The 17,055-nt window shown below is 47.3% G+C and overlaps 1 protein-coding gene across 1 annotated transcript in view; it reads left to right on the top strand.

Annotated features, from left to right (window-relative positions):
* Window positions 1-17,055, top strand: part of gse1b (Gse1 coiled-coil protein b) — a 416,891-nt gene that overhangs the window by 103,873 nt on the left and 295,963 nt on the right. The window contains exon 2 of the mRNA XM_031831040.1: window positions 10,695-10,857. Within this exon, the coding sequence (XP_031686900.1) occupies window positions 10,695-10,857 (163 nt within the window). The remainder of the gene's footprint in view (window positions 1-10,694; window positions 10,858-17,055) is intronic.

The raw sequence follows: 17,055 nt of genomic DNA, 5'->3' as shown, positions 1-17,055 counted from the left end.
GTTAGAGAGTGTTTGGGTCTAATTTGAGCCCCGGGCTATAACCGGACTGCTGTGCCGCAGAGTTTACAAGACATCGGAGACAGAGAGAGAGAGAGAGAGAGAGAGAGAGAGAGATGTAATGGGGAGGGCGATGGAGAGAGAGAGAGAGAGAGAGAGAGCGATGTAATGGGGAGGGCGATGGAGAGAGAGAGAGAGAGATATAAGGGGGAGGGCGATGGAGAGAGAGAGAGATGTAATGGGGAGGGCGATGGAGAGAGAGAGAGAGAGAGATGTAATGGGGAGGGCGATGGAGAGAGAGAGAGAGAGAGAGAGAGATGTAATGGGGAGGGCGACGGAGAGAGAGAGAGAGAGAGAGAGAGAGAGAGAGATGTAAGGGGGAGGGCGATGGAGAGAGAGAGAGAGAGAGAGAGATGTAATGGGGAGGGCGACAGAGAGAGAGAGAGAGATGTAATGGGGAGGGTGATGGAGAGAGAGAGAGAGAGAGAGAGAGAGAGAGATGTAATGGGGAGGGTGACGGAGAGAGAGGATGCAGAGAAGGAATGTTGGAGAGAGAAAGAGACGGAAGATAGAGAGAGGAGCAGAGAGTAGTTTCTTGTACCAGCCCTGTCTCAGTGGGAGTGAGACGTCAGCCTTTGTCAGTCCGCTCGACCAGCCAGCCTGCAGGAGAGACAGATCTATCTCCCTCTCTCTCTTTGAGTTTTCTGCCTAAACTGAGAGACGAGACACTTCACGTCTCCCAGAGAGAAAAACACAACTAGCGACAACACCAGCAGGTATTTTCTACAAACAAGTGAGGCAACTAAAGAAAACCCTGAAGTCTACATTCTCCAAGGACACAAACATTTATTATCACTCTTAGAGTTAGACAGGATGGGTTGGTTCACTTCAAGTGCTCTAAAACAGGGCATGGAAAGAGGTCCTGGCAAGATTGTTGGAGCTGCATTTCCCCCAGTCTTTTACGGTGAATAGGAAAGACAACAACTCTCCACCACTCAAGGCTGAGCTCCTCAAAGCCCTTGGAAATGTCAGCATCATTAGAGAGAATGTCAGTCGAGCTTCAGAGATCCCCCAGATAGATCTGGTGTCTGAGGAGATGTGATGGAGCTCATGACCTGTGGGCAAATAGAGCTTCATCTGCTCTTCTTCAGTATGGAGACACAGAAGGGGTTTATCCTCAGCTAGCTGAGTAAGTGTTCACAAACACACTGGTAACACGCCCTATTGTGTCTTCCTCACGTGTTGGATTCATTACAGTCTTGTAACATATTCATTACGTAGTTGTAACAGTATAACTTTAGTCCGTCCCCTCGCCCCTACCCGGGCGCGAACCAGGGACCCTCTGCACACACAGACAACAGTCACCCACGAAGCATCGTTACCCACAAAAGCCGCGGCCCTTGCAGAGCAAGGGGAACCACTACTTCCAGGTCTCAGAGTAAGTGACGTCACCGATTGAAATGCTAGTATCGCGCACCACCGCTAACTAGCTAGACATTTCACATCGGTTACACTCACCCCCCCTTTTGACCTCCTCCTTTTCTGCAGCAACCAGTGATCCGGGTCAACAGCATCAATGTAACAGTATAACTTTAGTCCGTCCCTCTCCTCGCCCAAACCTGGGCTCGAACCAGGGACCCTCTGCACACATCAACAGTCACCCTCGAAGCATCGTTACCCATCGCTTCACAAAAGCCGCAGCCCTTGCAGAGCAAGGGGAACCACTACTTCAAGGTCTCAGAGCAAGTGACGTCACCGATTGAACTGCTAGTAGCGCACACCACCGCTAACTAGCTAGACATTTCACACCTGTTACATAGTGTCATGTATATAAAGGCTCTATGATGCTGTCATTACCACTCTTACTCCATTGTTACCTGTATAATAGATGATATTGCACTTTTTACAGGTAAAGGTATATTTAAAGAAGGGAAATGTTTCCTATCATAACCGATAGTCACTAGAGAATTTATAGTGTGTACGTGTCATGTGCGTCATCATTTGTCCCTATTGATCTCTCTGCACCCCCACTCACTGAGATATTGACTTGTTCAAGTGTTTATCCTGTCTGGCAGCGTTTATAGATGATCACGTACACAGGCAAACACACGCGCAAGCATGCAGACACACACACCCCTCCCTTCCTGCTGTGTCTGAGCCTCTCCCTCTGTGCAGGTCTTATTGAATCTATAAGGTGTTACATCTCAGATATCGCTCGGCGGTATTGACGTGTGTCTCTGCGATGAAAGAGCCTGTCTCTAAAGGGTCATAGGTGGAGGGTCAGGGCAGGGTGTGTTACCCACAGGAAGTTATAATGAGACCGTGAGATTGTGCGAGGGGGGGAGGGGGGGGTCTGTCACAGCCCCTCAATTCATTAAGCCGTCTGAACAGATTTCTCGCCTGTCAGCTCCTTAAAGCGGTGGTGACAGTGTCTCAGACCTATAAACACACGTACACACACACACACACACACACACACACACACACACACACACACACACACACACACACACACACACACACACACACACACACACACACACACACACACACACACACACACATACACACACTGTCTTCCTCCTCCTCTCCTGTCATGGAAAGCCCCTGTGGACTGTGTTTATCATATCAGTGTTAGAATCAGCACTCGGCTGCTAATGTCTTGTGATCCTATGAGGCCACGCTCCTGTTGCTGTGATTGGCTGGCTGGCTTACTCTGTGTCCGGCCTTGGCACTAATTAGCTTCATCTCCTGCTCCAATTAGAGGAAATGACTTCTAACTCCTAAACAAGCCTCACTTAGCAGACATAACAACAGGAGAATATACTGCACTTCTCTCAGCCTCAATGTCCTCCTTTTAGAACAGGGAAGCACAGTTGTATGTCACTGTAAACACTTTGGTTAGGTAACACCTTTTCTAATGTGCTATTTACAGTACCTGCTATTTACTTAGAACGATGTGTAAGTGAGTATTTTAAAGTAGTCGTACCAGGTATAGAATGGTGGCGGGGACAGAATAACGTGTTCCCATCCGCATCTTGTCTGACCTCCCTGCTTCCTGTCAGTCCCAGTAGTGTAACTGATCTTCCTGCTTCCCATCAGTCCCAGTAGTGTAACTGATCTCCCTGCTTCCCATCAGTCCCAGTAGTGTAACTGATCTCCCTGCTTCCTGTCAGTCCCAGTAGTGTAACTGATCTCCCTGCTTCCCATCAGTCCCAGTAGTGTAACTGATCTCCCTGCTTCCTGTCAGTCCCAGAAGTGTAACTGATCTCCCTGGTTCCTGTCAGTCCCAGTAGTGTAACTGATCTCCCTGCTTCCTGTCAGTCCCAGTAGTGTAACTGATCTCCCTGCTTCCTGTCAGTCCCAGTAGTGTAACTGATCTCCCTGCTTCCTGTCAGTCCCAGTAGTGTAACTGATCTCCCTGCTTCCCATCAGTCCCAGTAGTGTAACTGATCTCCCTGCTTCCCATCAGTCCCAGTAGTGTAACTGATCTCCCTGCTTCCCATCAGTCCCAGTAGTGTAACTGATCTCCCTGCTTCCCATCAGTCCCAGTAGTGTAACTGATCTCCCTGCTTCCCATCAGTCCCAGTAGTGTAACTGATCTCCCTGCTTCCCATCAGTCCCAGTAGTGTAACTGATCTCCCTGCTTCCCATCAGTCCCAGTAGTGTAACTGATCTCCCTGCTTCCCATCAGTCCCAGTAGTGTAATTACGGCTACAGTACCTCCCTGACTCCTCAAGAGAAGTCCTTACCACACACACGGCTACAGTACCTCCCTGACTCCTCAAGAGAAGTCCTTACCACACACACGGCTACAGTACCTCCCTGACTCCTCAAGAGAAGTTCTTACCACACACACGGCTACAGTACCTCCCTGACTCCTGAAGAGAAGTCCTTACCACACACACGGCTACAGTACCTCCCTGGCTCCTCAAGAGAAGTCCTTACCACACACACGGCTACAGTACCTCCCTGACTCCTGAAGAGAAGTTCTTACCACACACACGGCTACAGTACCTCCCTGACTCCTGAAGAGAAGTCCTTACCACACACACGGCTACAGTACCTCCCTGACTCCTCAAGAGAAGTCCTTACCACACACACGGCTATAGTACCTCCCTGACTCCTGAAGAGAAGTTCTTACCACACACACGGCTACAGTACCTCCCTGACTCCTGAAGAGAAGTCCTTACCACACACACGGCTACAGTACCTCCCTGACTCCTCAAGAGAAGTCCTTACCACACACACGGCTACAGTACCTCCCTGACTCCTGAAGAGAAGTCCTTACCACACACACGGCTACAGTACCTCCCTGACTCCTCAAGAGAAGTCCTTACCACACACACGGCTACAGTACCTCCCTGACTCCTCAAGAGAAGTCGTTAGTAGAGTGACTTATGTATTTTTAGTATTTTTACGTGAGAAGTGTGTGTTTAAGAGAGCCTCGTCAGTCTGCAGGACCTTACCCTGCTTCATTTCCCTGTCTGTCTCCATACTCCATCTCCCTGTCTGTCTCCCTGCTCCATCTCCCTGTCTGTTTCCCTGTCTGTCTCCCTGCTCCATCTCCCTGTCTGACTCCCTTCTCCATCTCCCTGTCTGTCTCCATACTCCATCTCCCTGTCTGGCTCCCTGCTCCATCTCCCTGTCTGTTTCCCTGTCTGTCTCCCTGCTCCATCTCCCTGTCTGACTCCCTGTCTGACTCCCTGTCTGTCTCCCCGTCTGGCTCCCTGCTCCATCTCCCTGTCTGTTTTCATGCTCCATCTCCCTGTCTGTCTCGCTGCTCCATCTCCCTGTCTGTCTCCCTGCTCCATCTCCCTGTCTGGCTCCCTGCTCCAACTCCCTGTCTGACTCCCTTCTCCATCTCCCTGTCTGGCTCCCTGTCTCTCTTCTCCATCTCCCTGTCTGTCTCCCTGCTCCATCTCCCTGTCTGTCTCCCTACTCCATCTCCCTGTCTGTCTCCCTGCTCCAACTCCCTGTCTGGCTCCCTGTCTCTCTTCTCCATCTCCCTGTCTGTCTCCCTGCTCCATTTCCCTGTCTGGCTCCCTGTCTCTCTTCTCCATCTCCCTGTCTGTCTCCCTGCTCCATCTCCCTGTCTGTCTCCCTGCTCCAACTCCCTGTCTGTCTCCCTGCTCCATCTCCCTGTCTGGCTCCCTGCTCCATCTCCCTGTCTGGCTCCTTGTCTCTCTTCGCCATCTCCCTGTCTGTTTCCCTGTATCTCTTCTCCATCTCCCTGTCTGTCTCCCTGCTCCATCTCCCTGTCTGGCTCCCTGCTCCATCTCCCTGCCTGCCTGGCTCCTTGTCTCTCTTCTCCATCTCCCTGTCTGTTTCCCTGTTTCTCTGTCTCACTCTCTGTCTGTCTCTCTGTCTGTCTGTTTCCCTGTCTTTCTGTCTCACTCTCTGTCTGTCTCTTTAATTCAATTCAATTCAATTCAAGGGCTTTATTGGCATGGGAAACATGTGTTAACATTGCCAAAGCAAGTGAGGTAGACAACATACAAAGTGAATATATAAAGTGAAAAACAACAAAAATTAACAGTAAACATTACACATACAGAAGTTTCAAAACAGTAAAGACATTACAAATGTCATATTATATATATATACAGTGTTTTAACAATGTACAAATGGCTAAAGGACACAAGATAAAATAAATAAGCATAAATATGGGTTGTATTTACAATGGTGTTTGTTCTTCACTGGTTGCCCTTTTCTCGTGGCAACAGGTCACAAATCTTGCTGCTGTGATGGCACACTGTGGAATTTCACCCAGTAGATATGGGAGTATTTCAAAATTGGATTTGTTTTCGAATTCTTTGTGGATCTGTGTAATCTGAGGGAAATATGTCTCTCTAATATGGTCATACATTGGGCAGGAGGTTAGGAAGTGCAGCTCAGTTTCCACCTCATTTTGTGGGCAGTGAGCACATAGCCTGTCTTCTCTTGAGAGCCAAGTCTGCCTACGGCGGCCTTTCTCAATAGCAAGGCTATGCTCACTGAGTCTGTACATAGTCAAGGCTTTCCTTAATTTTGGGTCAGTCACAGTGGTCAGGTATTATGCCGCTGTGTACTCTCTGTGTAGGGCCAAATAGCATTCTAGTTTGCTCTGTTTTTTTGTTAATTCTTTCCAATGTGTTAAGTAGTTATCTTTTTGTTTTCTCATGATTTGGTTGGGTCTAATTGTGCTGCTGTCCCTGGGGCTCTGTAGTGTGTGTTTGTGTTTGTGTTTGTGAACAGAGCCCCAGGACCAGGTTCATCTCTCTGTAGGTGATGGCTTTGTTATGGAAGGTTTGTGAATCGCTTCCTTTTAGGTGGTTGTAGAATTTAACAGCTCTTTTCTGGATTTTGATAATTAGTGGGTATCGGCCTAATTCTGCTCTGCATGCATTATTTGGTGTTCTACGTTGTACACGGAGGATATTTTTGCAGAATTCTGCGTGCAGAGTCTCAATTTGGTGTTTGTCCCATTTTGTGAAGTCTTGGTTGGTGAGCGGACCCCAGACCTCACAACCATAAAGGGCAATGGGCTCTATGACTGATTCAAGTATTTCTAGCCAAATCCTAATTGGTATGTTGAAATTTATGTTTCTTTTGATGGCATAGAATGCCCTTCTTGCCTTGTCTCTCAGATCGTTCACAGCTTTGTGGAAGTTACCTGTGGTGCTGATGTTTAGGCCAAGGTATGTATAGTTTTTTGTGTGCTCTAGGGCAACAGTGTCTAGATGCAATTTGTATTTGTGGTCCTGGTGACTGGACCTTTTTTGGAACACCATTATTTTGGTCTTACTGAGATTTACTGTCAGGGCCCAGGTCTGACAGAATCTGTGCATAAGATCTAGGTGCTGCTGTAGGCCCTCCTTGGTTGGTGACAGAAGCACCAGATCATCAGCAAACAGCAGACATTTGACTTCGGATTCTAGCAGGGGGAGGCCGGGTGCTGCAGACTTTTCTAGTGCCCGCGCCAATTCGTTGATATATATGTTGAAGAGGGTGGGGCTTAAGCTGCATCCCTGTCTAACCCCACGACCCTGTGTGAAGAAATGTGTGTTTTTTGCCAATTTTAACCGCACACTTGTTGTTTGTGTACATGGATTTTATAATGTCGTATGTTTTACCCCCAACACCACTTTCCATCAGTTTGTATAGCAGACCCTCATGCCAGATTGAGTCGAAGGCTTTTTTGAAATCAACAAAGCATGAGAAGACTTTGCCTTTGTTTTGGTTTGTTTGGTTGTCAATTAGGGTGTGCAGGGTGAATACATGGTCTGTTGTACGGTAATTTGGTAAAAAGCCAATTTGACATTTGCTCAGTACATTGTTTTCATTGAGGAAATGTACGAGTCTGCTGTTAATAATAATGCAGAGGATTTTCCCAAGGTTACTGTTGACACATATTCCACGGTAGTTATTGGGGTCAAATTTGTCTCCACTTTTGTGGATTGGGGTGATCAGTCCTTGGTTCCAAATATTGGGGAAGATGCCAGAGCTAAGTATGATGTTAAAGAGTTTTAGTATAGCCAATTGGAATTTGTTGTCTGTATATTTGATCATTTCATTGAGGATACCATCAACACCACAGGCCTTTTTGGGTTGGAGGGTTTTTATTTTGTCCTGTAACTCATTCAATGTAATCTTTATCTCTCTCTCTCTCTCTCTCTGTCTGTCTTTCTGCTCCATCTCCCTGTCTGTCTCCCTGTCTCTTTATCTCTCTCTCTGTCTGTCTTTCTGTCTCTCTGCTCCCTCTCCCTGTCTGTCCCCTGTCTCTCTCTCTGCCAGTCTGTCTGTCTTTCTGTCTCCCTGTCTCTCTGCTCCATCTCACTATCTGTCTCCCTGTCTCTGTCTCGCTCTCTCTGTCTGTCTCTCTGTCTCTCTCTCTCTGTCTGTCTTTCTGCTCCATCTCCCTATCTCTCTGCCTGTCTGTCTGTCTGTCTGTCTGTCTGTCTGTCTGTCTGTCTGTCTGTCTGTCTGTCTGTCTGTCTCTCTGTCTGTCTCTCTGTCTCTCTGTCTGTCTCTCTGCTCCATATCCCTGTCTGTCTCCCTGTCTCTCTGTGTCTCTGTCTGTCTGTCTGTCTGTCTGTCTGCTCCATCTCACTATCTGTCTCCCTGTCTCTGTCTCTGTCTCGCTCTCTGTCTCTCTGTCTGTCTCTCTGCTCCATCTCCCTGTCTGTCTCCCTCTCTCTGCTCCATCTCTCTGTCTGTCTCCCTTTCTCTCTGTCTCTCTGTCTCTCTCTTTGTCTGTCTCTCTGTTGTCTGTCTCCCTGTCTCTCTCCTCTGTCTGTCTTTCTTACTGTCTGTGTCTCTCTGTCTGTCTCTCTGTTTGTCTCCCTGTCTCTCTGTCTATCTCAAATCAAAATCAGATCAAATTTGATTTGTCACATACACATGGTTAGCAGATGTTAATGTGAGTGTAGCGAAATGCTTGTGCTTCTAGTTCCGAAAATGCAGTAATAACCAACGAGTAATCTAACCTAACAATTTCACAACAACTACCTTATACACACAGGGTAAAGGAATGAAAGAATATGTACATAAAGATATATGAATGAGTGATGATACAGAACGGCATAGGCAAGATGCAGTAGATGGTATAGAGTACAGTATAACATATGAGATGAGTAATGTAGGGTATGTAAACATTATATGAAGTGGCTAGTGATACATTTATTACATCAATTTTTACATTATTAAAGTGGCTGGAGTTGAGTCAGTATTGTTGGCAGCAGCCACTCAATGTAAGTGATGGCTGTTTAACAGTCTGATGGCCTCGGTCCCAGCTTTGATGCACCTGTACTGACTTCGCCTTCTGGATGATAGCGGGTTGAACAGCCAGTGGCTCGTCTGGTTGTTGTCCTTGATGATCTGATTGGCCTTCCTGTGACATCGGGTGGTGTAGGTGTCCTGGAGGTCAGGTAGTTTGCCCCCAGTGATGCGTTGTGCAGACCTCACTACCCTCTGGAGAGCCTTACGGTTGTGGGCGGAGCAATTGCCGTACCAGGCTGTGATACAGCGCCTTCTTCACGACGCTGTCTGTGTGGGTGGACCATTTCAGTTTGTCTGTGTTGTGTACGCCGAGGAACTTAAAACTTACTACCCTCTCCACTACTGTCCCGTCGATGTGGATAGGGGGGTGCTCCCTCTGCTGTTTCCTGAAGTCCACGATCATCTCCTTTGTTTCGTTGACGTTGAGTGTGAGGTTATTTTCCTGACACCACACTCCGAGGGCCCTCACCTCCTCCTGTAGGCCATCTCGTCATTGTTGGTAATCAAGCCTACCACTGTCGTCTCGTCTGCAAACTTGATGTCTGTCTCCCTGTCTCTCTCTCGCTGTCTCTCTGTCTGTCTCCCTGTCTCTCTGCTCCATCTCCCTGTCTATCTCTTTGTCTGTCTCGCTGTCTCTCTGTCTGTCTCCCTGTCTCTCTGCTCCATCTCCCTGTCTATCTCTTTGTCTGTCTCGCTGTCTCTCTGTCTGTCTCCCTGTCTCCCTGTCTATCTCTGTGTCTGTCTCGCTGTCTCTCTGTCTGTCTCCATGTCTCTCTGCTCCATCTCCCTGTCTCTCTCCCTGTCTATCTCTGTGTCTGTCTCCCTGTCTCTCTGTCCGTCTCCCTGTCTCTCTGTCTGTCCCTGTCTCTCTCTCGCTGTCTCTCTGTCTGTCTCCTTGTCTCTCTGCTCCATCTCCCTGTCTGTCTCCCTGTCTCCCTGTCTCTCTGCTCCATCTCCCTGTCTCTCTGTCTCCCTGTCTGTCTCCCTGTCTCTCTGTCTCCAGCTGAGAGCTATGTTTATTTCATAAGGCCCTGTGACCAGCGCTGTGTTGTTGTCTGGAGATGTGCGTCGCCGTCCCCGCCTGTCTATTCCACTTGTCAATGGCCTCTTTTAAGTCCTCTACCCACCTTTCCTCTTCTCTTCCTCTTCTCCTCCTCTTCTCCTTCTCCTCTGACAGCTTCCCTCTGTTCTTCCCTCTTCTTTTCATGGTCAGCCCTTCCGCTCGGAAGGGCTCGCTCCGTCTCGGAAGAGGAGAGGAGCAGTGTGATGTGCATCTAAAGAGACCTGAGCTGTCTCTTTCTCCCTCTCTCTCTCCTTCTGTCTTTGTCTCTGTCAAGGCTCTGTCACTTCAGTCAGGGACGTGTCTTTAATACCCACTGCTGGATAGCCCCATGTTGGCTTTTTATAGCCTTTATATCAAAGCTGTGACAGCCGCTAAAAATGGTCCCCCGGAAGACAAGGCACCTTAGTTGTTAATAGCACTACATTATAGACACTCACGCACACACACACACGCACACGCACACACACACACACACACACACACACACACACACACACACACACACACACACACACACACACACACACACACACACACACACACACACACACACATAGAGAGAGGGAGACAAGGCACTTGAGTAGTTAATGGCACTACCCAAACACTGTAGCAGGATGGCTTTGAAGTCGATGGCTTTGAGTTGCTGAGCTGTCTGAAAGTGGGACAAACTTAGTTAAAACTGTCTGTAATGTTTGGTGACTGTGACGTAGATATGCCATGTGCTGTGGAAACCTCTTCCTCTTGTATATTTAGATATGAGCTGTATTCAGACAGGCCAGGTACATTATGTTGATGCCAGAAGTGATGAAAGTGATTCATTTGCATGTTTTCTATTAAAATGGATGCTTGACGTCATCATCTTTGTCTCTTCCAGACATCCAGTGTGATTGAGGGCGTGGCCAGAGTCAGCAAGGAGGCGGATTCTGCCTTACATACATCAGCAGTGAGCGAATCACAATCAACGGAACCTGGGGTTGGCCACACCCCTTCTCTACCCCCCACCCTGGAGCCAGAGAGAGGAGACCGCCCAACTTCCAGTAAGTACCTTGACTTCTGACCCCTGACCTCCAAGCCCTGCTCCTGCCCTCTGTCCCCACCAAAACATTCTATTGTGTGTGGGTTCGAATGAATTATCTCTGACTTCTAGGTTTTTTGTGCTGCACAAATTCTTCCATTGTCTTTTATTTGCTCTGTTATTTTATTTCTTCTGCCCCGACCTACCTTTCCTCTCCTCTCTCTACCTTTCTCCTCCTCTCTCTACCTTTCTCCTCCTCTCTCTACCTTTCTCCTCCTCTCTCTACCTTTCCTCTCCTCTCTCTACCTTTCCTCTCCTCTCTCTACCTTTCTCCTCCTCTCTCTACCTTTCCTCTCCTCTCTCTACCTTTCTCCTCCTCTCTCTACCTTTCCTCTCCTCTCTCTACCTTTCTCCTCCTCTCTCTACCTTTCCTCTCCTCTCTCTACCTTTCCTCTCCTCTCTCTACCTTTCCTCTCCTCTCTCTACCTTTCTCCTCCTCTCTCTACCTTTCTCCTCCTCTCTCTACCTTTCTCCTCCTCTCTCTACCTTTCTCCTCCTCTCTCTACCTTTCCTCTCCTCTCTCTACCTTTCCTCTCCTCTCTCTACCTTTCTCCTCCTCTCTCTACCTTTCCTCTCCTCTCTCTACCTTTCTCCTCCTCTCTCTACCTTTCTCCTCCTCTCTCTACCTTTCTCCTCCTCTCTCTACCTTTCCTCTCCTCTCTCTACCTTTCTCCTCCTCTCTCTACCTTTCTCCTCCTCTCTCTACCTTTCCTCTCCTCTCTCTACCTTTCCTCTCCTCTCTCTACCTTTCCTCCTCTCTCTCTCTCCTCTCTCTACCTTTCTCTCCTCTCTCTACCTTTCTCCTCCTCTCTCTACCTTTCTCCTCCTCTCTCTACCTTTCTCCTCCTCTCTCTACCTTTCTCCTCCTCTCTCTACCTTTCTCCTCCTCTCTCTACCTTTCTCCTCCTCTCTCTACCTTTCTCCTCCTCTCTCTACCTTTCTCCTCCTCTCTCTACCTTTCCTCTCCTCTTTCTACCTTTCCTCTCCTCTCTCTACCTTTCTCTCCTCTCTCTACCTTTCTCCTCCTCTCTCTACCTTTCTCCTCCTCTCTCTACCTTTCTCCTCCTCTCTCTACCTTTCTCCTCCTCTCTCTACCTTTCTCCTCCTCTCTCTACCTTTCTCCTCCTCTCTCTACCTTTCTCCTCCTCTCTCTACCTTTCTCCTCCTCTCTCTACCTTTCTCCTCCTCTCTCTACCTTTCTCCTCCTCTCTCTACCTTTCCTCTCCTCTCTCTACCTTTCCTCTCCTCTCTCTACCTTTCCTCTCCTCTCTCTACCTTTCTCCTCCTCTCTCTACCTTTCTCCTCCTCTCTCTACCTTTCTCCTCCTCTCTCTACCTTTCTCCTCCTCTCTATACCTTTCTCCTCCTCTCTCTACCTTCTCCTCCTCTCTCTACCTTTCTCCTCCTCTCTCTACCTTTCTCCTCCTCTCTCTACCTTTCTCCTCCTCTCTCTACCTTCTCCTCCTCTCTATATCTTTCTCCTCCTCTCTCTACCTTTCTCCTCTCTCTACCTTTCTCCTCCTCTCTCTACCTTTCTCCTCCTCTCTCTACCTTTCTCCTCCTCTCTCTACCTTTCTCCTCCTCTCTCTACCTTTCTCTCCTCTCTCTACCTTTCTCTCCTCTCTCTTCCCTCTCTCTCCTCCTCTCTACCTTTCTCCTCCTCTCTCTACCTTTCTCCTCCTCTCTCTACCTTTCTCCTCCTCTCTCTACCTTTCTCCTCCTCTCTCTACCTTTCTCCTCCTCTCTCTACCTTTCTCCTCCTCTCTCTACCTTTCTCCTCCTCTCTCTACCTTCTCCTCCTCTTCTCTACCTTTCTCCTCCTCTCTCTACCTTCTCCTCCTCTCTCTACCCTTCTCCTCCTCTTTCTACCTTTCCTCTCCTCTCTCTACCCTTCTCCTCCTCTCTCTACCCTTCTCCTCCTCTTTCTACCTTTCCTCTCCTCTCTCTACCTTTCTCCTCCTCTCTCTACCTTTTCTCCTCCTCTCTCTTCTCCTTCTGTCTCTTTCTTTACATTTGCAAGGCTTACCTGACACAGGCGGTCTGGTTCAGCCATTGTTTATCCTGTTGTGTGGTATTTGAATACTGTTGAGGTTATCTGCTGTGCTGTGAAGCTGTGCTTTCCTGGTATTGTGTCACTCCCAACAGCAGGATAAGATTGTTATCAAAGCCTTGTGGGATGTGGTGTGTACTTCCTCATAGCTGCTTTCTATTCATGAAAATGATTTCAGCAGAAGTTCCTTTCACACTCTGGATGTGTTTCAGTTCTGTGGGTTTTAAAGTAAGAGGGAGTTTCTGCCAGTGAATGTTCTGACGTTCATGTCTCTCCTAAGTCTGACTGAACCGGTATCTATTCAGTATCTATTCAGTATCTATTCGGTATCTATTCAGTATTTATTCAGTATTTATTCGGTGTCTATTCAGTATCTATTCGGTATCTATTCGGTATCTATTCAGTATCTATTCAGTATCTATTTGGTATCTATTAAGTATCTATTCGGTATCTATTCAGTATCTATTCGGTATCTATTCGGTATCTATTCAGTATCTATTCAGTATCTATTCGGTATCTATTCAGTATCTATTCCAAATACTTTTTTCACAACTGCCACCAGTTTGACAGCAGTAAATGGACAACAAATACATATTGACATAGTCAAACAAATAGAAGTGTGTCAGAACGTGCAAGGGATGTTTCATGCTGAAACCCTCATATTAAACAGCAATATTCACTGAGTTGATGGTTTGTAATAAGGATAATGTTTTACAGTTTTGTCATATACAGTATATGTATATTTTATCATTTGATTTGATTAGTTCATTTATTTTCCATGCGATTAGGCCACACAGAGGGCCAGAGATAATTACAGACACCTGTGATAATCTGAAGTACCCAAAAGGGCCACTAGACGTCTTGTGATAAATTACATAAAACCCTGAAATATACCAACATTCTGGAAGTTTACTAGTAAATGTATAAAGTTTCCAGTAATATACCTCACTCTGGGACCCTGTCTATAGTAACTTTGCTTGACTGGTTGCTGTATTCTGTCCCTATCCGCTGTCAGGGTCAGGTTAAAAGGTGTGTGTGTGTGTGTGTGTGTGTGTGTGTGTGTGTGTGTGTGTGTGTGTGTGTGTGTGTGTGTGTGTGTGTGTGTGCGCGTGTGCGTGTGTGTGGTCATCAGTGTGTGTGTGTGTGTGTGTGTGTGATCATCAGTGTGTGTGTGTGTGTGTGTGATCATCAGTGTGTGTGTGTGTGTGATCATCAGTGTGTGTGTGTGATCATCAGTGTGTGTGTGTGTGTGTGTGATCATCAGTGTGTGTGTGTGTGTGGTCATCAGTGTGTGTGTGTGATCATCAGTGTGTGTGTGTGATCATCAGTGTGTGTGTGTGATCATCAGTGTGTGTGTGTGTGTGATCATCAGTGTGTGTGTGGGGGGGGGGCTCAGTTCCAGCCCCATGGCATACGCTGCTCTAAGCTGCTCTGACAGAAAGTGTCTCCTTAACTCAGCAGGTTCTTATCTGCACTTCCTGTTTCCTGTGTGATATTAGACTGCTGACCCTGATGTGTTGTAAGGAACCGTGTGTGTGCGAGAGAGAGAGACATGTCTGTCCTGCGTTGGCTCGGTGCCGTGTATGTGTGTGTAACAGACTTTGGCTAGGCCCCGGTGAAAGATTGTTTACTGTGAGGTGTGGGAGGGCTCATCTCTGAGGAGAGACGGAGAGAGCCTCATCGCTAAACATACACAGCAAGAGGAGAGGGGGATGAAGAGGAGGATTGAGGTAGAAGAGAGAGGGAGAAGGAATGAGTAAAGACAGATGGACTTCAGAGTAAGAGGTGAGGGAGAGTGAGAAAATGGTGAGATGGAGACAGAGAAAAGAAAAGGAGATATGAAATAAAGAGATGGGAAACTGACATGAAGGAGGAAAGGAGAGAGTGATAACTAAAGGGGAAGAGAGAGAGGGACAGATACACTGTGAAAGGGTGGAGGCTGTGCACATTGATGTGAGGAGACAGGAGCACTTTCCACATAAACGCACTGAGCTCTGAGACTGATCTCTCTGATGGCCTCCTCCAGGGCACACACACACACACACACACACACACACACACACACACACGACCACTTCCGTCGCATATTCTCCATCCACCTCACCTCATCCTTCATTCTCTCTCTCTCTCTTCTCTTCCTCTGTATCTCCCTCTCTCTCTTCTCTCTGCTGTATCTCGCTCTTCTCTTCCTCTGTATCTCCCTCTCTCTTCTTCCTCTGTATCTCTCTCTTCTCTTCCTCTGTATCTCTCTTCTCTTCTCTTCCCTCTGGTATCTCTCTCTCTTCTCTTCCTCTGTATCTCCCTCTCTTCTCTTCCTCTGTATCTCTCTCTCTTCTCCTCCTCTCTATCTCCCTCATCTTCTCTTCCTCTGTATCCCTCTCTTCTCTTCCTCTGTATCTCTCTCTCTTCTCTTCCTCTGTATCTCTCTCTTCTCTTCCTCTGTATCTCTCTCTTCTCTTCCTCTGTATCTCTCTCTTCTCTTCCTCTGTATCTCCCTCTCTTCTCTTCCTCTGTATCTCCCTCTCTTCTCTTCCTCTGTATCTCTCTCTATTCTCTTCCTCTGTATCTCTCTCTCTTCTCTTCCTCTGTATCTCCCTCTCTTCTCTTCCTCTGTATCTCTCTCTATTCTCTTCCTCGTATCTCTCTCTCTTCTCTTCCTCTGTATCTCTCTCTCTTCTCTTCCTCTGTATCTCTCTCTCTTCTCTTCCTCTGTATCTCCCTCTCTTCTTTCCTCTGTTCTCTCTCTTCTCTTCTCTCCTCTGTATCTCTCTCTTCTCTTCCTCTGTATCTCTCTCTCTTCTCTTCCTCTGTATCTCTCTCTCTCTTCTCTTCCTCTGTATCTCTCTCTCTTCTCTTCCTCTGTATCTCTCTCTCTTCTCTTCCTCTGTAATCGTACTCTCTCTCTCTCTTCCTCTGTAACTCTCTCTTCTCTTCCTCTGTAACTCTCTCTTCCTCTGTATCTCTCTCTCTTCTCTTCCTCTCTATCTCTCTCTCTTCTCTTCCTCTGTATCTCTCTCTCTCTCTTCTCTTCCTCTGTATCTCCTCTCTCTCTTCTCTTCCTCTGTATCTCTCTTCTCTTCTTCCTCTGTATCTCTCTCTCTCCTCCTCTTCATCTGTGTCTCTCTCTTCTCTTCCTCTGTAACTCTCTCTCTCTATTCTCTTCCTCTGTATCTCTCTCTCTCTCTTCCTCTGTATCTCTCTCTCTTCTCTTCCTCTGTATCTCTCTCTCTTCTCTTCCTCTGTATCTCCCCTCTCTTCTCTTCCTCTGTATCTCTCTTTCTTCTCTTCCTCTGTATCTCTCTCTCTTCTCTTCTCTTCCTCTGTATCTCCCCTCTCTTCTCTTCCTCTGTATTTCCCTCTCTTCTCTTCCTCTGTATCTCTTTCTCTTCTCTTCCTCTGTAACTCTCTCTCTCTTCTCTTCCTCTGTAACTCTCTCTCTCTTCTCTTCCTCTGTATCTCTCTCTCTTCCTCTTCTCTTCTCTTCCTCTGTAGTCTCCCTCTCTTCTCTTCCTCTGTATCTCTCTCTCTCTATTCTCTTCCTCTGTATCTCCCTCTCTTCTCTTCCTCTGTATCTCTCTCTCTTCTCTTCCTCTGTAACTCTCTCTCTCTCTTCTCTTCCTCTGTAACTCTCTCTCTCTCTTCTCTTCTCTGTATCTCTCTCTCTGTCTCTTCTCTTTTCTCTTCCTCTGTATCTCCCTCTCTTTCCTTCCCTCTGTATCTCTCTCTCTCTCTTCTCTTCCTCTGTATCTCCCTCTTCATTCTCTTCCCTCTGTATCTCTCTCTCTTCTCTCCTCTGTAACTCTCTCTCTCTTCTCTTCTCTGTAAACTCTCTCTCTCTTCTCTCCTCTGTATCTCTCTCTCTTCTCTTCCTCTGTATCTCACTCTTTCTTCCTCTGTATCTCTCTCTCTTTCTCTTCCTCTGTAACCCTCTCTCTCTTCTCTTCCTCTGTAACTCTCTCTCTCTTCTCTTCCTCTGTAACTCTCTCTCTCTTCTCTTCCTCTTTAACTCTCTCTCTTCTATTCCTCTGTATCTCTCTCTCTTCTCTTCCTCTGTAACTCTCTCTCTCTTCTCTTCCTCTGTAACCTCTCTCTCTCCTCTTCTCTTCTGCTG

The sequence above is a fragment of the Oncorhynchus kisutch genome, linkage group LG8, assembly GCF_002021735.2.
Source record: "Oncorhynchus kisutch isolate 150728-3 linkage group LG8, Okis_V2, whole genome shotgun sequence".
Lineage (NCBI taxonomy): Eukaryota > Metazoa > Chordata > Actinopteri > Salmoniformes > Salmonidae > Oncorhynchus > Oncorhynchus kisutch.
The sequence above is the reverse complement of the archived record's forward strand: the minus strand, read 5'-3'. Positions and strand labels throughout refer to the sequence as shown.